The 24308-nt window shown below is 45.7% G+C and overlaps 1 protein-coding gene across 1 annotated transcript in view; it reads left to right on the top strand.

Annotated features, from left to right (window-relative positions):
- Positions 1-22151, top strand: part of GALNT12 (UDP-N-acetyl-alpha-D-galactosamine:polypeptide N-acetylgalactosaminyltransferase 12 (GalNAc-T12)) — a 53044-nt gene extending 30893 nt beyond the window's left edge. The window contains exons 4-11 of the mRNA XM_006886967.1: positions 6752-6941; positions 8424-8609; positions 11281-11398; positions 13079-13255; positions 15291-15422; positions 18152-18265; positions 19677-19823; positions 22011-22151. Coding sequence (XP_006887029.1) covers positions 6752-6941; positions 8424-8609; positions 11281-11398; positions 13079-13255; positions 15291-15422; positions 18152-18265; positions 19677-19823; positions 22011-22151 — 1205 coding nt within the window. The remainder of the gene's footprint in view (positions 1-6751; positions 6942-8423; positions 8610-11280; positions 11399-13078; positions 13256-15290; positions 15423-18151; positions 18266-19676; positions 19824-22010) is intronic.
- The last annotated feature ends 2157 nt before the right edge of the window (positions 22152-24308 follow it).

Below are 24308 nucleotides of genomic sequence, written 5' to 3' on the forward strand. Positions count from 1 at the left end.
GATTAGTTTTATAAAACATAATGTATATGAATAATTGTATGAAACGCAATGTGAATGAAGAATAGTGTGGACCACAATGTATACAAACTTTGTAAGCAAACCAATGAAAAACAAGAGATTGGAAGCAGGGTGAGGTCCAGGGACCACCATGATGCCCACACACATGGCTTAGGCTGGTGTTAGCAGTGACAGCGAAATAATAGGAAATGCACCCATCAATCTGGGGTGACTGACTCTGGGGGCCACCTTGTTTACCTGAGGGGAGATGTCTGGACTGTAACCACAGGTTGAGCTGGGCCTAACTTAGTTGCTGGAGGTTGTTTCAAACCAAATTACTACCCGGGCCACCCCGAAGAAAAGTGGCACCTACTTGCTGGGCACCTGCTGTCTCAGCATTAGGCCGGCTGTCTGTCTGCAAAACTTGGGCCGTCTGTGCTCCAGCCAGCATATGAAGGCCCTGGATGAGCTACTGCAAGTGGAAATGTCAGAGATTCAAGTCGATCCAGAGAAGAAACACCTGGTGATAGACTTCCATACAATCGGTCCTTGAAAACCCTGTGGAGCACAGGTCTCCCCTGACACTCATGGAGCTGCTGTGACCCAGCGCCCGCGCCTCAGTCACTGCTGGGGGTCTATGTTTGGCTGCCCTCATGCAGACTCAGAACAGCAGTGGGTCAAAAACAAGATAGAAACGATTTCTCTCTCACATCCCACATCTGGCCTAAGAGGTCTAGACTGATAGGGGAGCTCAGGACTGTTAGGGTTACCCTGGCTCCTTTGACTTTGCTGCCTCACCTTCTCTAGACTGGATCTGCCTGGTCTACATTGGTTCTCTGCCAGCCGCTCACCCAGGTCAACAGAAAAAGTTTAAAGTTGAGGAGAGCCTTAACCATCTCAGGATACTGCCGGAAAGTTCTCTGACGTTCCTTTGTGCAGAACTTGGTCAAGGGGTCACTCCAGTTGCAAGACAGCTAGGAAATGTAATCCTTATCCTGGATGACCATATGCTCAGATTTGAAGAGAGTGAGCTTTAAGAGATGGCCAGCAGTCTTTGAGATGGTATGCTAAGCCCACGAGGGATTGATGTGGTAAATCTTTGAGAGCACTTGTTTTTAAAGTCAAAGTACCTGGTCCAGGGGGAGCTTTACCCTAAACCCAGGTTGCTTTCTCTTTTGTTTCTTTCCTGAGAAGTGGATGCATCTGTACCTGTCTCAGAGAGTCATAGTGAGACACGAGTGACAGCGTGTATCCGGTAAACATTGGACAACAGCCGGCACCAAGTAGGTGCTGGCCGAAAATTATTTTTAACATTTCTTCACGAATGGATTTGTTTGAGTGTATCTGTGCAAAAACACTTTAGAGTGGTTGCTAGAAGCACCGGTTCTGGGTCATTCAGCATGGACTTAAATTCCAGCTCCAGCACTTAGAGTGGGTTGAGCAAGTATTTTGACCTGTCTCAACCTTGGCTTCAGCTCCCACGGCATAACGGGACAGTCATGGCTCCTGCCATGTAGATCATAGTAAAGATTAAAATACTGTAAGGTGAGTAATGTGTTAGGTCAGTATCTGGCGTATAGCTCCCACTCTGTGTTCCCGTCTGTCTTTATTAAACAGCTAAACTATGATAAAAATAGTTCCTGGATGTAGTTACTGAGAAACAGTGATCAGATTATCCATTTTATCTTGAGGGATTTAGTAAGTCCTCAGCAGGAGAGGATCAGTGTAAAAGAGGAAGACCTCCAACGCGATGAGTGGACACAGGGACTGGACTGCGCAGTGGGTGCGGTGGGGGTTGGGGACGGCCACGTTTCCAGTTGTTCGTCCACAGCCTCACTGTGAGTTGTAGCCGACTTGACGGTACCAAAGAGCAGCAGGTGGAAGTGAAGTATGACCTCCTGGCCCCCAGCTCAGGTCTCTCATGAAAGGAAGAGGCTGTGGGGCTGAGCCTTCCCGTCATGCCTATGGGAACACATAGGAGCATGTGGGACGCCCCACGTACCCTGTGATTGAGAAGATCTGTCCTGCCTCCAAGTCCTGCTCTTCCTGCAGAGTCATCCTGAGCTCCAGGAGGGGGGGTGTCAGCCCCTCCCATGTGTGGAAAGCAGCTCAGGCAGGCGGATCCCCATGAACAGAATCCGGGGGCGCAGGGAGGCTGTGTGTGTGTGTGCACAAATCACCACAGTGAATACACTCAGCTTCAGGAGTTACCCCCCCAGTCCTGCCATCAGCTTGTTTATCATGATATTTAGGATCAAATGAAGTTAGCCAGTTGAGTGTGTGCGTGCATATGTGAACATGCACACATGTTGTTATGTGTTTTTGTCTGTATTCTCTGTTGTATGTTCTTGAGTCTGATAAGAACTCATAACAGCCTCCTATGATGGAGTAGAATTGTCCCCAGGGGTCCTGGGTCATTGTTATGGGAGCAGATTATTAGAAACACTGGATTTTTATTAGCAACTGAGTTCTTAACCCTTGCACCACCAGGACTCCTTGCATGTGTTTATAGGAGAGACATCAAATGGATTGAGACTAGTTAAGACACAGTCTACTGTCAGGATTTAGGGAGAGTCACTAATTTGCTCTGATTTGTCAACTGTTGGGACTGTCATCTACTCACAAAGCTCAGGGCTGTGCTGGCCCGCTGGCTTATGCCACTTCTCCTGCTAATTCTTGGTGGAATTTTTCTGCAGAGTTTTTTGTCACAGTCATTTAACTTCTTTTTTTCCCCTTCATGTCAGATGGGTAGTGCACCTGTGTTGTAACAAGGCTTCAATGGTGGCACATGTCATATAGAAGCATGAACACCCAGTCATCATGCTTATGAATCAGAAAAGGATTGTCACCTAATTTCTTAACAAATACTCATCCAGTAATAATCTTTAAGAGACCTCTGGTGACCTAGTGGCAAGAAGCTGTGCTGCAATTGCAGAGGCACATGGTTCGAGGCCACAGGAGAAGGATAGGCAATCTCCTCCTGTTTGATTAACTGCCTGTGAAAACCCACCAGAGGGTCAGCTAGGGGTCAGTTCCGACTCTATGGTCTATAATAACAATAATTCTTTATTTCCTTTTACTCTTCATTCCCTTACTCTCCCCAATCCCTTGTTACCACTGTTCTTTGCGTTATAATTTCCCTGTTGTACATTTTCCACAGATGTGGGATCATACAGTATTTGCCTTTGTGTCACAGTCCACAGGGAGCTGCACTATTAACCCAAAGCCCCTGCCTCTCTGGTGGTTCAAACCCACCAGTGACTGAGAGGAGAGAAAAAAAACCAAAAATGATTTACAGCCTCAGAAACCCCAGAGAGGCTCAGGTGTGAGTCAGCTCAGATTCGCTGGCAATGAATTTTGTATTCCACTTAGATATTATGTTTTATGACTGTTAAAGATACTTAGGGACACATTTTCACAAACTATTAAGCAACCCAAGAAGACACTGTATGTAATTTCCCTTTGACTGTTGGGTGAAGACTTGAAGACTAAGCTCACACTGATGTGGGGAAACACCCTTGACTCACTGCCTTCACCTCACCATCCACAGAGGTAGGACTCCAGCCCAGAGGCCCCGTGGAGCCGGGCCTGCGGAGGCTGCCCTGGCTGTGGCACATTCTTTAAATATTTTAGTTCTTGTTTCCTCATCTGCAAAATGGGATAAGCGTGTCCTCCTGTTTGTTTTTTAAAATCTATTTACTAAGGATGAGAAAATGCATGGGAGAGCTGGGGGAGGCAGTGGTAAATAAAGCCTGTGGACTCTGGAGCCAGAATGTCTGGGTTTAAACCCTTGCTCCTTACTCAGCTTGCTTCCTCTGTCATACTGGGCAAGTTCCTTAACGTCTCTGACCTGTTTCCTTATCTATAAAGTGAGATTGTAGTAGCTTCATAGGATTATGAGGCTTAAGTGAGTTGTATAAAAATCAGTTTACTCTTAAACTTGTTGTATGCCATCCAGATGATTCCTATACGTAGTGACATTAGAGGGTAGTTAGAACTGTCCCAGGGCCTTTCCTAAGCTAGGGTCTTTATTGGCGCAGATCACGGATCTTTGCTCCTGCGGCTGGACCACCGACCTTTCAGTTAGCAGCTAAGTGCTTTCACCACCGTGCCACACGGACTGTGCAGCTCGTCGGACAGGACTGTGTTGTTAGTTGCTGTCAGGTCGGTTATGAACAGCAGAAACACTGTCTGGCCTGTGTCACCCTCACAGTCACAGCCGTCTTTGGGTCTGTTCACGTAGCCGTGTTGCCTATTTGTCTCATTGATGGTTTTCTACGTTTTCCTGGTCTTTGTCACGCCTGCTATCCCTCTCCAGGGACTGATCCCTCCTGATAAAACATGTTCTAAGATAAGAGACAACGTCTTGCCACACTTCTTTTTAGGAAGTTCTGATTGTACTTCTTTCAAAATAGTTTTGTTCTGTCTTCTGGTAGCCCAGGATGGATTTGATATTTTTTACAAACACGGTAACTCATAGGCTTCAGTTATTTCATTTCCTTTATTGTCCAGTTTTTACATGCATATGGGTGATTGAAAGGGCCAGGCACACCATAGGTCTCTAAATGACACTTTGCTTTATTTTTTTTTTTTAACACTTTCAGGAAGTCTTTTGTAGCTGAATTTGCGTAGTGTAATACAATGTTTGATGTACTGATTGATGCTTACATTGGCTTTGGTAGTGCAGCCAGTTAAAATGAAATCCTTTGTAATGTCAGTATTTTCTATTTATCGTGATGTTGCTTCCTCGTTCATGAACTTGATTAAGTTTTCCTCAGCTTCACCTTGAAATTACATGTGATTCCTGTTGTATAATTGATGACCATTCCACAGGGAGCCCTGGCCTTGATCTGATTGATACTGAGCTGCTCTGTCATCGCTTTCTACAGATATAATTAAGTTATTCCCATGTATTCCCTCGGATGAGGTCCATGTATGCAGTCGCTATTTATGTTGATGAGAACAGATATTTCCAATGACTACATTATTGATGTCTCACAATTCCAGCTTGCAATCTCTACTGTCCTTTTGTTAACGGAGGTCATACTTTTTTCCTGATCTTTGTTTCTACTTTTCACATTTCAATCACCAGTAAGTATCAGTGCATCTTGATTGCATGTTTGATCCATTTCAGACTACATAAATTGGCAAAAAAAAATCTTGAGATTCTTCAATTCTTCATTTTTGGAGTTAGGAGTTGATGAATAGTAGTTGTTGAATTTGAGTAATAGTTGTATTAGCTGATCGTTCTCGTTGTTGTGTGCCGTTGAGTAGGAACCAGCCTATAGCTGAATCCCCAGTGGGTTTTCAGAGGCAGTAAATCACACAGGAGGAGATTGCCTGTCCTTCTCTGAGGAGCATCTAGTGAATTTGAACTAACTGACTTTGGGATTACAGCACAGCTTCTACCACTAGGCCACCAGAGCTCTGTCATAGATGGATGGATACTATCCTATCACTGATAGCGTTGTACTCCAGAGTTGATCTTGAAATGTTCTTTTAGACAGTAAATGCAAACTTGTCATTCTCAGTATAGCAGACCATATGTTTGTCTGACTTGAGACGACCAGAAGTGGTCCATTTCCGCTCACTAAATCACCCACTAAACCAGTCTTCAAGTGCCCTCTTTCATTTTTGACAATTTCTGATTTTCCTGGCTTTGTGCTCTATACCATCAGGTGTTTATCTGTGTCTTTACTGATAGATGCTGCTTCTTACTTCGAGTCACTCCACATCAGCGACGGAAGGTTCTAACGCTTTATTCAATGCCCATCATTACAGTCACCGCTAGTTGGAGTGGGGGCAGCTCTTACCCAGTCGTATTTTGAATACCTTCCTATCTGATGGTCTCATCTTCTGGCATAAAACATTGCTGTGCTACTGACAATAAAGTTTTCACTGGCCGTTTTTTTTCTCCGTAATTAGATTGCTAGGTCTTTCTTTCTAGTCTGTCTTATTCTAGAAGCTTCCCATAATCCTGCCATTATAGGCTGCCCTGCTGATACTTGGGAACATAACTTCTAGTATGACTTTATGCTCAAGTCACCACAGTACAACAGACTAAAGTGTGGACAGTTGACTTTGACTGTTGTTCACTGCCACTCCTGTCTCAGTACTGAGTAAACTGTAGTGTGCCCTTGCGAGCAGTTATGCTAGCATTATTACTACTGTAATACAAATTGTGGATAAAAGACTGTGTATTTTTTGGGGGATCAAAAGGCTTAAAGAGAATCACTTGCTCTCACTCTTGAGGTGTTGAAGTAAGAGTCTTTCCTGTCCCTCATCTTCCAAGTTGAGAAGTTCTAGAACCCTCTCAGCCCTAGCCACCTTTATTCAGTACCTTTGTAAATGTGTCCCAGTCTTCAGAGGATCTCTAGCATTATCTGTGGTTAAGGAAAGGACGTGCCAGGTGGTAAAACCAAAGAGAAAGCTCTGTTGCTTCTGAGTCAGTTTTAACTCCTGATGAACCCATGTATATCAGCGCAGAACTTTGCTTTATGGAGTTTTCAAAAGCTGTAATTTTTTAGGAAGTACATTGCTAGAACTTTCTTCCAAAGTGTGACTGCAAAGATTCAAACCTCTAGCCTTTCAGTTCATAGCAGAATACTTATCCATGCAGGGCACCTGGAATGCCAGAGAAAAGGAGGCATACACAATACTTGGCCTTCTTTTCCAGAAGGCGAGGATGTGGCCGAGGATGAGGTTCTCTGCCGTGATGTTGAGGTAATGCTTGTGCCCTGTTGTTCTTCCCCAGAGCATCTGAAGGAGCGCCTGGCCACCGAGCTGTCCAGCCTACCCAAAGTGCGCCTGCTCCGCGCCAACAAGCGGGAAGGCCTGGTGCGGGCCCGGCTGCTGGGGGCGTCTGTGGCCAAGGGCGATGTGCTGACCTTCCTAGACTGCCACTGTGAGTGCCATGAAGGATGGCTGGAGCCACTTCTGGAAAGGTGGGTAAGCCACCAGATGGGATGGGGCTACAGATTAAAATAACTCAATGAGGGAGGATCGAAGGAGAATTGATGCCTTTGAGCTGTGGTGCTGGAGAAGAGTTTTGAATATACCATGGACTTCTAAGAGAACAAAGAGGTTCATCCTAGAGAGGATGAAACCAAGCTGCTCCTTGGAGGGAAGGATTCTGATATGCTCCATCTGACATGCTTTGGACATGTTGCAAGGAGGGACCAGTCCATGAAGAGGAACATCATATTGGGAGGGTGAAGGGACAGTGCAAGAGAGGAAGACCCTTGATGAAATAGATTGACTCAGTGACTGGTGTAATGGGGGTAGGTGTGTCAGAGACAATAAGGTTGGCACAGGATAGAGCAGGGTTTAGGGCTGTTGTACATGGGTTCACTTTGACTTGCAAGCAGTTCGACAGCACATAACAACAAACAACATCATTGACACTCAGGCAGTGGTTCTATAGGGACACTTTTGGGGCCCCAAGCACCCGGTTCAGATACTCCTTGGGTTTAGATGCTTCTGGGGCTCAGTACTTCTTGGATTCAAATACTCCCTGAGTTCAGATACTCCATGGGGCAAGTACTCTGTGGAGTCATGATGGAGCCACTTCATTTCCTCTTGGGACCACTGACTGATTTAACGTGAAGTGCTTAGAACATACCAGCATCTGGAAGGCACTGTGTGCTTGCTGTCCTGTTGTATATTATACAGGTTTACTGTAGGGTGCTCCGGTGGTGAAGTTGGAGGTAGTTTCTCTGCTAACCCAAAGGCCACACCTTTCGGATGTTTTAGCGCCTCTGTGGGAGAACGATGGGAAGTTGAAGTCTCCTCATATGGGATTTACAGCCATTGAAAGCCACTGGTGGGTGGGCTGTGAGTCAGTTCCAACTCAACAGCAATGAAAGAGAGATTGTAGAAACTTAGAAGGGACAACAACGAAAAACACTGTCAATTGTGTGACTCACAGCCCTAGAAAACACACATCTTGGTGTGTTTTCTTTAAGCAGAACCCAGAATGACTTAGCTAATGTCACATAGCAAATAAGGTTTAACTTCAGAGCTGACCCTTGGGTCTTAGTGCACCTCTGTTCTTACAGAGGAAATTATTTCTTGACTTTAAGATGGTACACTATTAAAAAGAAAAAAAGATGGTCCACTGTGAGTGAATAACTTTATCCTGAGTAGTGGAAAACCTGCTTTCTATTTGGAAAAGCTGCTTTTATTTTTGCATGTCTTGACTTTTGGAGAGGAGTTCAGGTATATTGATTGAGGCTAGGGTTTTTCAGACTGAGGCCGAAATGGTTCCCCCCCTGCCCGTTTACAGACACCTGGGATAACAAGGTGTTTCTTGGCTAGGTCCTATTCCTTCCTACTTTAAAGGGTGAGGAAAACCCATGCTCGAATTTTCCAGTTGTTGTCCCTCTGACCATCCACCTGGAAAGACACTGTATCCTGGGTGCTTTCAGGATCTACGAGGAAGAGTCTGCAGTGGTGTGCCCAGTCATTGATGTGATCACCTGGGACACCTTCGAGTACCTGGGGAATGCCGGAGAGCCCCAGATCGGTGGCTTCGACTGGAGACTGGTGTTCACGTGGCACGTGGTGCCCGAGCGGGAGAGGATACGAATGAAGTCCCCCATCGATGTCATCAGGTCAGAGGTCAACTTCTAGGTGATTCGTCTTCGCATGTGCCTCATGGAGCCTGGCTGACTTGTGGGTCCTTTGAATGGGAGTGATGGACCTAGGGGGAAGATCCAGTTCTGGCTAGTTGGAGCGTCTGGGTCAGAGCAGAAGAGGGTCAGTTGCTCTCATTATTAAGATGTTGCAGGCCTTTCTTGTCTGTCTTCCAAATTCAGAGGCATTTGGGAGGGAGAAGAGCCAGATAGGTGGAAGTCAAGGTTTGAGCTTCATTGCTGGTGTTTGGAACTGGTGATGGTGGCTTAGAACTGCATTCAGCATTTGGCAGTTGGGCCCTGAGTACTTCTTCTGGGTCCTGACGGTGAGATGACCCTCTCATGGCCAGAGGTGAATGAGTGAATGGTGTGCAGGCTGCAGAAGTGGGCAAGGCCAAGCCATGGGAGACAGTGGAAGCCAGAGTGAGGATCTGAGCAGGAAGGGATCTGAGTATGTTGCTTTCTTTAAAATTAGTGCTGGATGCCAGGTGCAGGGCCTGGAAGAAGCAGGGCTGTGGGTCGAGACCCCAGTGGGAAGCTTTGAGTCATTCAGATTGAGTTATCCAGAAACAGTAGCAGCCTAGACTAGATGATAGAGGAGAAGATAGAGGGAAATGGTGGATTCCAGAGAAGTTCAGGTGGAAGAATTGGGAGAAACTGGATGGGGAGTCAGGGAAAGAGGAATTAAAGATGAAGCCTGGCTTCTGTAGGAGCTCTTCCAAATCATCCTGTCCAGTACCTCACTGAACAGATTTGGAAACTGAGGCACAGAAGAAGAGGTTCTTATACAAGGTCACAGATCCAGCCTATCTTGCGTACATGAGACAGCCATTACCCCATTCCTCTGTACATGTGCTCAGAGACAGGGTGGCCAGTATCCTTTCCTTCCCATAATGACAACCCTGGGCCTCAGTTTGCACATCTATGAAATAGACATGATCATATCCACCACCTACTTCCTAGAGTTTAAAGATAAAATTTTAGGGATAAATCATAAGGATAAAATTCACAAGAAGAATGCTACTGCCTAGCTCTCTTTTGGCTCAGAGCTTGGTATGCAGATAAAGCTAATACTTTATCACAGCCCAGAGAGTGGCTGGAGGAATTTAAATATTTTAAGCTTTCAAGCTCTTGATGTTATCTTCCTACCCATGTCATGCTCAAACTTTTTTGCGCCCACATCTCGGTGGTGTGCCACCCTGCAGCTAGTTCTCTGTGTGGTAAGAGGAGCCGTGACTCTCATAAAGCCAGGAGGGAGGAAACACGGCCAGCACTGGCTGTCTCCAGGTCCTGCGGAGGCAGCCTCAAGCAGGAGGGGAACTGACTTTCAGGGAACCTTAGAACCAAACTTGCCCTTAGTGATCTTTAGCTGCCGGGCCTCTGAGTTACGTCTGTGAGTGCTCGCCTACAGAATCAGGGTTCCTGAGCTTGGCCACAGCCTCTACAGCTCCACCTCTGTCATGCTTTAGGGGCACATGACCTCACTTTCTCCCGATTATTGAGGAGCAGTGATACCAGTTTGATGGCTAAGGATGATAGAAAAAGAATTGATGTCTGTCGGTCTATTGCTTTGATCTATAAATGTTTAATATAAAGTGTTCAAATATGAGAATAGCTTGTAATAGTGTGCTGTGAGGAGTCGGACAGCTGGGGTGACTGCAGAATAGAGGTCATCTATAAAATTAAACTTCCTAAGTTTGACTTTGCAGTATTAAAATTTCTGCAGTACAAAGCAGTTGAAAAAAATTGAGTTCCTTCTGTGCTGACAGTCCTGCTTATGCATATTTTACTTTTCCAGCTTCACTTCTTTGATGAACTTTGAACATTAAAATCTAAAAATAAAAGTCAATGTCTCAATCTTTAATAAAAATAGGTTTTAAAAGAAAAAATATTTTAAGAAAAGAAGAATTGATGCCTTTGAACTTTGGTGTTAGAGAAGAGTGCTGAGTATCCCATGGACTGCCAAAAGAACAAATAAATATGTTTGGAGAAGGTGCAGCCAGAGTGCTCCTTGGAGGCAAAGATTGTGAAGCTTCGTCTCATGTGCTTTGGGCATGTTGCTAGGAGAGGCTATTCCTTAGAGAGGGACATTGTGCTTGGGAAGGTGGAGGGATGGTGAAAGAGTGGAAGACTCTCAACCAAATTGATTGACAGACTGCAGCAGTGGGCTTGAGTGGGTCAGAGATTCTGAGGATGGCACAGGACAGGGTTCAGATCTGTTGTTCATGCGGTCGCTATGAGTGGTACTCAGTGGCGTCCAGCAAGAACATTTCCTTTGCTGGTCTGTCTTTTTAGAGTCTCATTTCCATACCTCTTCTTAAGTACCCTTCATTGTCCCATCCTCAGCTGCTCCAGAAAGCTTAGCCCTGACCTCTCTTTACCTGTCGTTTTAGTCCCCACAGCCCCCATATTGACCTCAGGTAAGGCATTTGTCCTGTTGCCCTTGTCCTTCTTCTAGTGGCTTCCTTAACACAGGGACTGGGGGTTGTCTCTGTCTCCAGCCTCAGCATAGCACCTGGCACAGAGTAGGCCCTCGGGGAGGTGAGAGACAGGTGCACAGAATACAGAGCTTGTGGCTGAAGACAGTGCAGCGAACTCTGAGGGTTTTCTTACACTTGCGTTTGAAACATGGGCCCCCACACTCTTCCAGGTCTCCAACAATGGCTGGTGGGCTGTTTGCTGTGAGTAAGAAGTATTTTGAGTATCTCGGGTCTTATGATACAGGAATGGAAGTTTGGGGAGGAGAAAACATCGAGTTCTCCTTCAGAGTGAGTATTCTTGTCTTCCTTTGTGGACCCCTGCTCGATCTGTCATCTCCCTTCTGCTTTGTTTGGGGTGATGGGGATTTGCTATGAAAGCTGGGTGACATCTGCTGTATTTGGGATGATTTGTTACGAAAGCGGGGTGGCATCTCCTCTTTCCTGCAGGAGTTGGTTCACTGATACTGAAGGGTATAATGGCATCCACAGTAAAGACATGCTTGGGTTCTTGGCTCAGCTTTTTAACAATGCACTTTTGACAAATTTGGGGCCACTAAAGGCCTTGAAAGTCACCTCCCTTCCTTCTACAGAGGAGAGGACTGATGCTCAGAGAGCACAGGGCACTGGTGAAGGGTCACACGGTGTGTTGACAGCAGAGATGGACTAAAATGCAGAGCCCTCTTTCCTAATACTGTATTCTGGAGTCGCCTTTTATTCAACTCCAAGCACACTTTGTTTTATTGTGCTTCACAAGATAGTGGGTTTTTTATAAACTGAAGGTTTATGACAACTCTGTTTATTGTTGTTTTTTTCCCAACAGCATTTGCTCGCTTTCTATCTCTGCGTCACATTTTGGTAATTTTCACAATATTTCACATTTTTTTCATAATGCCACTGCTCATTTAATACACTGTAGTACAAAAGGAGCATAACTTTTAAATGTACTGAGAAACACAAAAGAAACAAAAAAGAAAAAAAAAGAAAAAACCCTGCATATTTTTTTTGTTTTATTGTGATATTTGCTTTTCCCCAGTCCTTTAATGGAGTCTGAAATGATCTCTGAGGTATCCTTGTACTTAGGAAATGCCTCTTTGTTTAACAGAGTGACTTCCAAACTCTGACACATCTAAGAATCATTAGGAAACTTGTTATGAAGGCGGATGTCCAGATTGGATAGATTCAGCTTTGGGGCCCAGCGATCTGCTTTTTGTAACAAGCCCACCTACAGATTCTAGTGGACTGGGTCCACGGGTCCTTCTTTGAGAAACCTCTAGTCTTTCTGTGGATCTTCCGGTCAGTGAGATATTACGTCTTAAGTGTCAAAACCGTTGGTAAATGTTCATGCTTCTCAATAGAAAATGAACATTTTCAGTAACATTTTACATGGTTTCCTGCCCTCATAAAGACATGAATAAACAAGAATTTGGCTTTCCACTGAGGACCCAAGCTCTCTGTGATGACTTCCAGATGCTGTGCTTGGTTGCACTGTCTTTGGGATAGTGAGAAAGCCACAGCCTTTTGCCCTAGACTGAGCTGCGGCCCTGAATTCTGGTGGCGTTGTAGGGTGTGCTTTTAATGGTCTTTCTGCCTCTTCTCTAGGTGACCTCTAGAAGCTCTTCCTTCTCCCCCTTCCAAAGCTCTCTTCTTACTTGCTGTTTTCCTATCCTCTGTGGCTAGGAGATCAGGTAACCAAGCCCGTGTTGCACATTAACAGTAAGTGGGTCCCGAGTGAGGCCCCTCCTGTGGGCCCAGTGCATGAGCTTTTCGGTGCATGGGCTCGGCCGCTGGTTTCTACAGTGTCGAGGTCTTCGGGGCTCCTCTCTTGGCGTTGGACCTCTGAGTGTCCTGGGTGGGTGGCCTCCTGTCTATGGAGTGTGCACCCTTTGGAGGTGGTCGCTGTGACTTGTCCTGGATCCAGTCTCCTCGTCTCCACTCAGCTTGGTCTCTCTCTCTCTGTTCCATGTGCAGATCTGGCAGTGCGGTGGGAGCCTGGAGATACACCCATGTTCTCACGTTGGCCATGTTTTCCCCAAGAAAGCTCCCTACTCCCGCAACAAGGCCCTGGCCAACAGTGTCCGTGCAGCCGAAGTGTGGATGGATGAATACAAAGAGCTCTACTACCATCGTAACCCCCACGCCCGCCTGGTGAGCCCCCAACTCCCACCCTCAGCGTGGTCCACCTGGGCTGGTCTGGACAAAACCACTAATCCTGGCCTCCCCGTCCTAGTGACTAATTCCAGAAATAGACAGTAAGTGGGCATTCATGAAGAAAGGACCGGAAAGCCCTTGGCTTTGCTCAGGCCCATCTCTCAGTGACTTGATGTGCTTCTCGACCCAAGAATCTTGTTCTGTCTCTGATATGGGGGCACTATGGAATGACCCACTCTTTTTTACCCCCGAAGAGGCCTTGGACTTCAGATGCACTTTAGTCTTCTACCCCTGCATGGTGCCGCTGTGCCTGCCAGGGCCACTGTCCTCAGAAGGGGCACCCCATTGCCTACATTTGCATAACTAAGAGAGCCACATCCCAGGCTAAGAGGTTCACTCCAAGATCTCTCTCATGACCGTTTAATGACAATCTCTTTCCTGAATCCTTACAACAGCTTTGCAGGGTAACTTGAAAGTTCTTATCTTATGGTTCAGAAAACCAAGGCTCAGAGCAAGAGAGATTGCCCAAAGGCCTGTGGCTGACGTGGGTAGAACTCAGCCTCCGCCTGTCCACTGCAGTGTGCCTGCCCTGATGACCTGACTCACAGCCTCTCACCCTGCACAACCCACCCCCCAGCCGCTGACTCCCCCTTTCTCTGGAGCTCAGTGTCATTTACTTCAGTGTCTTCTATTTAAGGCTGTGTGTGGGAACACCTGCTCATCTCTGTCCCCTTGTCTCTTGTCGTTGTTGGGTGATGTCAAGTTGAATTGGACTCACAGCGACCCTGTGAACAACAGACCTAAGCCCCGTCCTATCCTGTGCCATCCTCTTCACCTCTGGCACACTTGAGCCCATGGCCACCGTCATCGTGTCAGTCCTCTCATTGAGACTCTTCCTCTCTTGCTGGCCTTCTGCCTTCCCAAGCCTGATGCTGCTTTCCAAGGAACAGCCTCTCCTAGCAGCATGCCCAGAGAATTTGAGGTGAAGCTTCACCATCCTTTCCTCCAGACAGCCCTGTGGCTGCACTTTTCCCAAGATGATTCTGTTGTTTTTTTTTTTTGGAAACTTGTCTGGAGCCCTTTAATTCGTGTTACTGACAGTTCAAAAGGAGGTCACCAGGTATACCTTTTGCCTGAATGCACAGTGATCGTGTTAAAACCCTTCTGGAGCTGCAGCTGAGGATGTGGTGATTCTCAGTACGTGGGGATCATCTAGGAGATAAGCAGAAATGGGAAAGTTTATGAAAATAGTTTAGTATTGCCATTTTGTTATATACTCAGCTGCTCATGAAAGTTTAGAGATTTTGGATTTCCATTCATTCATTGTTGCACTTTTCTCCCTGCCCACCCCACAGTTAATATTCTTGTAGCTGCCTTTTTTACCTTATGAAATAGACACTTGATTTAATTCCTTAAAACTTTCTTATCACTGGTTCTGTCCATGTCTCAGTGTCTGCAAATATTTATCTGTCCATGTGTCAATGTCGCAAATATTTATTACTGCAGCACTCTGCTCTTCCCACCATCAGTATAAGTTTCTGTTTCAATATATTGAACAGCTGAGGTTTTCCTCGCCTGGATCTTTCTAGAAAGCGTACCTGTGTTTGGGAGTGAACGCTGAGATGTTAGGAGTCCCTCGGAAAGCCGTGGCAGGTGCACATGACTGATGTTTTGCCAGCAGAGCTTCAGGCTGACCTCAGATCCCATGTTCATGAGGATGCAGACATGCAGGGTGTCTGTGCCACCCCGGGGCTTGGTTACCCCATCAGCAGGTACACGACCCTCTTTCCTTGCACACCTGGTCACACCCTCCAGTAGCGAGAACACCCGGGAGAGTGGCTGACCCTGTGCTTGACTCCCTTACAAGAGTGCTGCAACTAGGGCTAGGGTGGTTTTGGACCCTCTTTCTTCTACCCGGAGCAGAGCTGCATAAAAGCTTGTTGATGAACATATGGGTAAGCATCATTGAGGAGAGCGCTTTGCTGGGAGATGCTGTGACCAGCCAGGCCTCGCCGTTGTGCTGTTTTCCCAGGAGCCTTATGGAGATGTGACCGATAGGAGAGACCTTCGCATAAAGCTGCGATGCAAGGACTTCCGGTGGTTCTTGGATACGGTGTATCCAGAACTACATGTGCCTGAAGACAGACCTGGCTTCTTCGGGATGGTAAGTGAGGCTGTGGGGGACTGGATGTCCTCTGGTCTGTGTGACAAATTCTGGGCAATAAAGGCCCTTTGTCAGTGCTGCTGTCTACTCTCTGGCCTTCCCTCTTTCATCTGCTTTTCTTCCTTCTCCTGGAGTGGCCGAACTTCAAGTCTAGAATTGATAAATGTGAACCTACTCCCTTTATGAATGAGGAAATCGAGGAGTGCGTGGCATTCTCCTTCTCTGTGTCTCCGTGATACATCATCACATTACTTCTAGTCTCAATAGCCGGGTCAGTTAATAGTTAATAGTTATCAGTTAATAGCTCTGGTATCTATGAGGGCAGAGCAAGCATCTCTCACTGTCTTATTGTTGTGAAGTTGTAACTGCCTCATAGCTGACCTCCACTGGGACTTCTTGAGACCGTAAACCACAATGGGCTAAGATTGTCCATCTTTCTCCTTTGGAGTGACTGCTGGATTTGAACTGCCAGAGAGTTGTGGCCTATGAATCAGGACACCAGAGGTCCCTGGAGTGAAGATGCTTGGTACCATTGATTCAGAATCAATAGCTGACCCTCCAGTGGGTTTTCAGAGGCAGTAAATCTCACAAGAGGAGAGTGTCCATCTTTCTCCCATGGAACAGCTAGTGGATTCAAACTGCCAGCCTTTGGGTTGGCAGTGCAGCTTTTTACCACGAAGCCACCAGAGGAGTGGGGAATAAAGGGGTTATTTCTAGCCTTTAAAAAAACCCATAAAAGCAGTATCCCTGGATGAGAACAACCAAAATGTCCAGTGTTGTTTGCTTTGCTTGGATTTGCTCTGCCATGTCCTGCTGATCAGAAGTACTGGCTTCCTTTTTTGATTGAATGTCATTGATAGATGCAAAACAGGACAGTAATGCACTAAATTCTGTATTCATTACTCAACACAAACAAATGCAGACAGTTTTGTAGAATGACTCCTACCCCTGAGATTCTTGAATTAGCCAGGTTTTGCCACTCTCACTTTCTCTCTTCTTTATGCCATCCTCTTGTATTCTTTTCCTTTTTGGGGCAAATCTTAAATATCATGTCATTTCACTGCTGTACACTTTAGGATGCATAACTGTGTAATATGTGGACATTTTCTTCCAAAATTACTAGTAGAGTCATTATCATACCTAATCCAAGGATAATAATTTCTTGATATTGTGACTCTATAAGCCTCGTTGACATTCTCTCGATTTTTCAGAAATAACTTTCGGTAGTTGACTAATTTGAATTGGCATCTAAGAAAGGCACAAGCATTATGTTTGATTGTTAGAGTCACTTTTGTTTTTGTGTCTCCTAAAGTCTTCCTCTCCTCTTTACCTTTTGCAGTGCTACTGACTTGTTGAATTCTGTTGTACCCTATGGCACAAAGACATACCTTTGGAATTACAGATTTGTTTCTCCGTGGTCCCTTTTAGCTTGCACCTCTCCTCCTGTTTCTTTAAGAAAGAAGTCAGGTCTGAAGGCTTGATTAAAGTCAGGCAAGAATACTTTGTGGTTGTGAAGGAAGGATAATGTGAAACACAATGTACGTGAACCTTGTATGCAAGCCAATATAAAGTAAAAATTTAATAAAAAGATGACTTTTTTTTTAAAAAGCACTTTGTGGGTGGTACTTTGTGTTTGTGCTGTGTCATATGGAAACAGGTAATATCTGGTCAACCTGATTTATTAATAAGATTGATTAGAGGGTTCAGGAAGCATCAGCCAGGACCGTCCACTGTAAAGTTTGCCATCAGCCTTCCATGTAATGTGTTCAGTAGACACTGGCGGTCACTGCCTGGATCCATTACTTCCAGATGGAGTTGCCAAATGATGACTTTTCCAATTCTTTAATTTCTTCCACATTTATTTACTGGGATTCTTTTGTAAGGAAGAACAGTTCCTCATTAACTGAGGCAATTTATTAACCATGAAATTAAGAATTTATATAGGAAAGGCCTTACACATTCTTAAGTGTTTCTCTTAATTCGCCTGTTTTCAGAATGAAAGTTGTTGAGTTTCCTCAAGTTGCGTCTGGTTGTTTTTTTCATTTGTTGACTCCCTTGCTTTTTTTCTTTTTTTTTTTTTTTATGTATCCTTGTCTGTTCATAAGTTTTACTGTGATCAATGTGTTTCAATCAGTTCAGTCTGTTGTTTTGTTTCGATGTTCTAATTGCCTTGTCTTTGGCCATTGGCAGCCTCTTCATGTTGCCTTCTGTGACTTTGATCCCATGTTAAGGGCTTAAGTAACTTCTTTGATTTCCAACCACCTTGCCCTGTGCTCACTGACATGTCCTTTGCTGCTGCCTCAAGATGCTCTTGTCCTTTTAGTGGGGAATGATACTCAGTGTGTACAGTCTGATGCTAGTGCTCTTCTTGCTATTGGATGTCATCTTTCTATCTTACTGTCCAAGAAAATGAAGATGTAGGCAATAAAGATAATTTCTGACTTTCTGGTTGTTGTTTTTTCAATTCCTACTTACAGTGACCCCGTGTGACAAAGTTGAACTGTTCCATAGGTTTCATTTGGCTTTAATCTTTATGGAAAAAAGGTCTCCACTGGGTGGGTTCAAACCATCAACCTTTTTGACTAGCACCCAAGCTCATAATCATTACACTGCCAAGTCTTTAATTTTCTTAAGTACATGTTGAAATAGCACCTAGGATAAATGGAGTTAAATAAAATGCATTACTAATGCTATTTTTAAAATTATTATTATTATTATTATTAATATAGCTGCAGAACAAAGGACTAAAAGAATATTGCTTTGACTACAACCCGTCCAGTGAAAACCAAGACTTTGACCACCATGTCACTTTGTACCACTGTCACGGCATGGGCCAGAACCAGGTGGGTCCACTGCTTCTTGGTCTCACCTATTCCGCTGAGGGGTATCCAGGGGGCTCAGTGTCCAGTGAATTCTCAGCACGATCTCCAAAGAGGAAGGTGAAGAGGAAAGCTACATGGCTTTTCTTCAATGAAATATTTGGTGTTAAGTTTTTCATTACAAAAATAATACATGCTCATTACAGAAACATTTGGGAAATAGAAAAAGTAGAAAAGGAACTGGGTCCCAGAACCTGGAGCACCCCCATGATGCCACAGATATCATTTATTCTCATCTTTTAAAGGAACAGATTTTACATAATGTTTTAAACCATTGTCATAATCTCTATGTGCTTTACATTCCATTGTTTCCATGTATTTTGATGTATTTATGCTATTAGAAGTCCTTAAGGAATATCATTCCTGACGTCTTGATTTTGGGGTCTCCTTGTGCATGGCACTTGACCGTCTGCAAGGCACTCACTGTCACATCATTGTTTTTAGCACGGTGGGGAGAGACTGAGGGAAAGGAGAGGCTGGTCAAAGCCACCGGGGGCTCCCAGCTGCCGGTGCTGGGACTGCCCTGACTTCTTAGCCTGCTGTTCCGTGCTGGCACGGGGTTGGTTAGATGCAGAGGGAATGAGGCAGACACAGCACAGGCCCAGGCCTCACAGACCAGTGAGAGAGACAGTATCGCGCTTGCTCAGCTCTCCAGCAGAGGTGGTCTGGAGGGCCGGGGAGGAGCCGTGGTGGCACAGTGGTGAGGCTCTTGATTGCTAACCGAAATGTCAGTGATCCCAAGGTGACAGCTTGGTTACTCTGTGGGCGCCTCCCCTCCCTCTCACAGGGATGCTGTGAATCAGCAGCATGTAACACCAACAAATTGCTGTGAAAGGAGCCTGGTGGTCAGTGTTTAATCACTTGGTTGATAGCCAAAAGGTTGGTGGTTTGAACCCATCGGCAACTCTGCAAGAGAAGGACCCAGCAATCTGCTGTACCCCCAAACCACTGCCCTCAAGTCAGCTGTGACTCGTGGTACCCCTGTGCTCCTACATTGGCTTTCCAGGGGGTAAATCTTTATGATAGGAGATTGCTAATCTTTCTCCCATGGAGCTCCTGGTGGATTCAAACCTTTGACCTCATAGCACCTGAGATAGAAGGCCAGGTCTCATTCGCTTAAAGAATACAGCCTTGGAATCCCCACGAGGCGGTTTGACTCTGGCACACGCAGTTGTTGTGACTCACGGGCACCTATCATCAGAACTCTGTGCAACCATGGAGGAGGCCATTGGTTCAGACTGACTTATGCAGGGTTGGGGTGAGGGGACACTGTCTGGTCCTAGGTCCCACATTCAGTGGTCCCAGCTTCTCGTCCAATAGTTTCCTCTTTCAGCGTCAGAGGGTAATGTTATTGTATTGGCTGTTCCCTTTTCAGTTTTTTGAGTACACATCTCAGAATGAAATACGCTACAACACCCAACAACCAGAGTCCTGCGTATCCGTGGCCACAGGATCAGATAGTCTCCTTATGGAGTTATGCAAGGATACACCCCCCGAGGAGCAGAAGTTCATCCTGCAGGAGGTGAGTGAGGGACACCATTGCTTCCTGCAGTCATCCCCCAAGGCTGTGGAGGGATGTGTGAGAGTCAGCTGGCCTCTGAGCTGTGTGAGCACATCCGAGAGAGGAGGCCATGCCCCGACAGACCTTGGAGGTGTTACAGGTGCCATCCCAGGCCGCTGTAGTAAAGCAACTATCGCAAGAAAACCAGACACATATTTCTGATTTCCCAGTACATAGAAAAATTATGTACTGGTGGTTTAGTGGTAAGGGATTGCACTGCTAACGTCAAGGTATACCGTTTGAATTCACCAGCTGCTGCACAGGAGAATGGTCTGTTCCCTCCTGTGCAGATTATGGCCTCTGAAAACCTGCTTGAGGATAAGTCATTTCTGACTTGACAGTACTCAACAACAAGGATACTATGGTCTGTTGAATGTACTATCACAGTGGGAAAAATACTGTCTAAATTATTCAAATGAGACAGAGACTTATCAACATGTGAGCATGTGCTGTTGGAAAATGGTGCTGATAGACTTGTATATGAAGCAAGGTGCCACAAATGTTCTGTTTGTTTTTTAAAAAAATGCAGTAACTATGACACACAATAGAGCAAAGTACCGTTAAACGTGGTGTGCTTGTGTGATGTGTGGCAAGTCCTAGGAGCCTCTAGTGAGCCGAGTGGGCAGTGATGTTAGCATCTCACGGCCTCCAGACTCAGGAAAGCCTCTCTCCTCCCTGTGTACTCCCTCCCAGGCTGTTCTGTATCCCTTGCCTTCATCTGTGGTGGGTTATAATGTAAGCAAATGCTTCCAATAATGAAATAGGTTTCAAAAGAGTAAAACAAATAATCTGAATGTGAGGATGTGAGGTGGTGGTTGACAGGTCCTGTTGAGTCAACTGTGACTCATGGTGGTCCCATGAAGGAGGTGCCAGTCCTGGGAAAAAGACACCATGGTGGGAAAAGTAGAGGGTAGGTGGAAAGCAAGGAAGGCCCTCAGCGAGATGGATTTACACAGTGGGTGTGAGCATGCCAGAGACTGTGAGGAGGGTACGGGGTTTGGAGCAAGGTTTTGATGTGATGTCAGATACAGGGATCATTTCCTCCGCTTCTCTGAGCCTCATTTGCAAACTATTAAAGTGCTCTCTAAAAAGGAGGAAACAGGACATAGGTATACAGGGCTATGAGCGTCTTTCTGAAAGGGCCAGAGCGAGTAAGAACAGCACAGCCCCTCACTGCCCAGAGCAGAAAGCAGATAAAGAACCTGTAGTCCAGCCCCGTGGTGCCTCTAGAGCCCCAGCAATAGAGGTTTGTTTATTCATCGCTCACTCACAGACTTACAGTTATGGTACCACCAATGGGGTTTAACAGGCAAGTGAGTCAGGGAGGCAAGTAATATCTCACAACACAAGTCCAGGCTTTAGTCTGACAGTTCAAGGCACAATCCTCAATAAGAGCAGGGTGTGATTTAAGCTCAGCAGTCAAATCCAAATCATCCAACAAGGTTTGCCTCAGATCATTTATAAGTAAGTCAGCTTCTCCTTCAGACATCTGGCAAGAACAGCCAAAACTTTAACTGTGGCCAGCACAAATGCAATAAATCTCAGGTCACACCTTGTCACCATTTGTCCATAGCATTGCCAGTCTCTCCACCACAAGAGTCTTGCTCTTACCCGGGTCTTGCAGCCACAAGCCTTGCTTGCCTCAAATCTTGTGTTCAGTGTGGGAAGTAGTCTTTCTCTTATCTTAGTCCCACAGTTGATGCTGGTTTGCAAGACCATGTTCCTGTGATTAAGGTAGCTGGAGATCAGAGGCTAAATCGCTAAAACAAACAAACAAACAAACAAAAACCACCCAAAAAACGCACACCATTTTTTAGGCTAACACTACCAGTGCTCATTGCTAGCTGATAGGTTGGAGGTTCTCGTCCACATAGAGGTAACACAGAGGACGTGACCTACTGTCCAAAAAATCAGCCCTTGCAAACCCTGGGATGCAGAGTTCTGCTCTGACACACTGGAGTCGCCATGAGTTGAAGCTGGCTCAGTGATACTTGGATTGGAAGCTGTCTCTGTTCAGTGCAGATTGTACTTCTAAAGTAACCCCACTCAATCCCTGAGTGCTTAAGAGCGTGTTATAAGGAGAAACACGTTTTTCGGAAGGGTGATTTGTCTTTCTGCTAAGAAGACACTGTCTATTGTGTTTTGTAGGATGGTTCTATATTTCACGTCCAGACCAAGAAATGCGTTCAGGCTGAGAGGAAACCTCTTAGTGACATTTTCATGCCACTTTTACGGGACTGCACCAACTCAGAAAACCAGAAGTGGTTCTTCAAGGAGCGCATGGCCTAGAATGTCACCATGTCAGGGAGCTCATCAGAGGAGACTATTTGATCATGGATTCTGTGTCCAGTGGAGACTCTTTTTCAGGGCAGTGACTGACTGGGTCCAACCAAAACCTGGCTGCTCCACGTTTGTAAGGAGCTCACTCTGCAGTTTATGCAAATGATGTTGGTTTTGGTGAAAATATGAATAAGCTTTGTTCTGTGATCTTTAAAATGTCAAAACTTCCAAAAGACACTCTTTTGTAAAGGAATAATCACAAAATGTTAACTTTTGGTACTATGTTAAAACCTTGCGATATTTTTCTATCAAGATGTCTATTTTACTGCTGTGCCTTTTATTCCCCCTAGCAAAAGGAAAAATATTTAATGCAGTGTTTGCGGGGGTTCCCAGGTATGACGATGTTTGCACAGATGGAAACCAGACTCATGTACTGTACTTTGCATTAATTGATGATACCTCAAGGATTGGGTTAGATTTTGTCAAGATAGAGAGACAGATACTAGGGACTTGGTATCGATGTCTTCAGGCCATTGGGATATGCTAAGTTTATTTAATAAATAATGCTGTTGGATTATGTGTTGCTACCATAATAAAAATGCCAGTTAGAGCTCATGTTAGCCAAAGAACGAAACTTTTGAAGGGATAGTGTGATTTGCTGTGCTAATGATATAAACGTCCACCACTCAGGCAGACTTCTAGCAATGCCGAACCGAGTTGTGGCTGGCTGCTTTTGGTCATTACCTCTGTGACTTTTCAAGAGTCCTGGTGATGTTACGATTGAGCGCTCTGCTGATCAACGAAAGATTGGAGGTTCAAATCCTCCCAGGGGAAAAGACCTGCCAGCGTGGTCCTATGAAGATCACAGCCAAGCAGACCCTTTGGGACAGTTCTACTCTGCCACGTGGGGTCACTGTGACTCAAAATTGAGTGGACACCACTTAACAACATATATCACTTCAAAACATGTCATTGTCATTTTGATCACATAATTGTGTTAGAGGGAAGATTAATGTTTTATAAGTTTTTTTAATTTGTTTATGAATGTTTCATCATTTCTTACATGTTTCCCCCGAAGATTGTGTGCCACAGTGTCTCTGCTTCAGTTCCTCTCTGTTCTGATTTGTGAATGATCCCAAAAGAACTTTTGAGATTTTTCTAAACTTAATAAGGTCAATATGAATGGAGGGGGGATTTGAGCGCTCTGTAGATCTTTTGCAGCCAATCAGATATAAGAACTGACACATGATGCACTTGATTAAAAGCTATCAACTTTTGTCTTGGGCCCTTTTTCACCCTTATTCCCCTCTCTCCAACAGGACCCAGCAGAGAACACTTAAATGATTATCCAAAACCAGCTCCAGTCTTCATGGTGTGAACCCTTCTGGTGTGCCTTATCCGATCTGTACTTCAGTTTCTACATCTGTGAAGTCAGGGTGGTAGTAGCATGGCTCACGGCGGGGCTGTGAAGGTTAAATGCCACAGAGCAGAGGAGGATTTCACTTAGTGTCAGATGCACAGCGTGCCAACCTGAAGGTAGGAAGTTCAAATCCTCCAGCCGCTCCAAGGGAGAAAGATGGGCAGTCCTCCTCCTGTGTGATTTACTGCCCCTGAAAACCTGCTGGAGGGCCTGCTAAGAGTCTCTTCTGACTTGACAGCGTAGAACAACAACATTGTCGTGAGAAAAGATCCTGAGTAGCACAATGATTATGTTCTCAGTAGCCGACCAAATGCAGGGAAATGCCCCACTCCCCTGTGACTGAGGAAATCTGTCCTGCCTCATTCTCCTGTCCATCCTGCGGAGGCAATCTGAGCCCTGGTAGGGGGTGTCAGCCCCTCCACCTGTAGAAGGTGGTTCAGGCAGACAGCCCTCATGAACGGAACCCATGGGGCACGCGGAGGCTGTGTGTGTGTCTGCAGGCAGGCGGCCCTTATGAACAGCACCCATGGGGCACGGGGAGGCTGTGTGTGTGTCCACTGGTAGGTGGACCTCATGAACAGAACCCATGGGGCACAGGGAGGCTGTGCGTGTCCACAGGCAGGTGGACCTCATGAACGGAACCCATGGGGCACAGGGAGGCTGTGTGTGCGTCCACAGGCAGGTGGACCTCATGAACGGAACCCATGGGGCACGGGGAGGCTGTGTGTGCGTCCACAGGCAGGTGG

The sequence above is a fragment of the Elephantulus edwardii genome, unplaced genomic scaffold, assembly GCF_000299155.1.
Source record: "Elephantulus edwardii isolate Elephantulus edwardi_28Jun2011 unplaced genomic scaffold, EleEdw1.0 scaffold00052, whole genome shotgun sequence".
NCBI classification, from domain to species: Eukaryota; Metazoa; Chordata; class Mammalia; order Macroscelidea; family Macroscelididae; genus Elephantulus; species Elephantulus edwardii.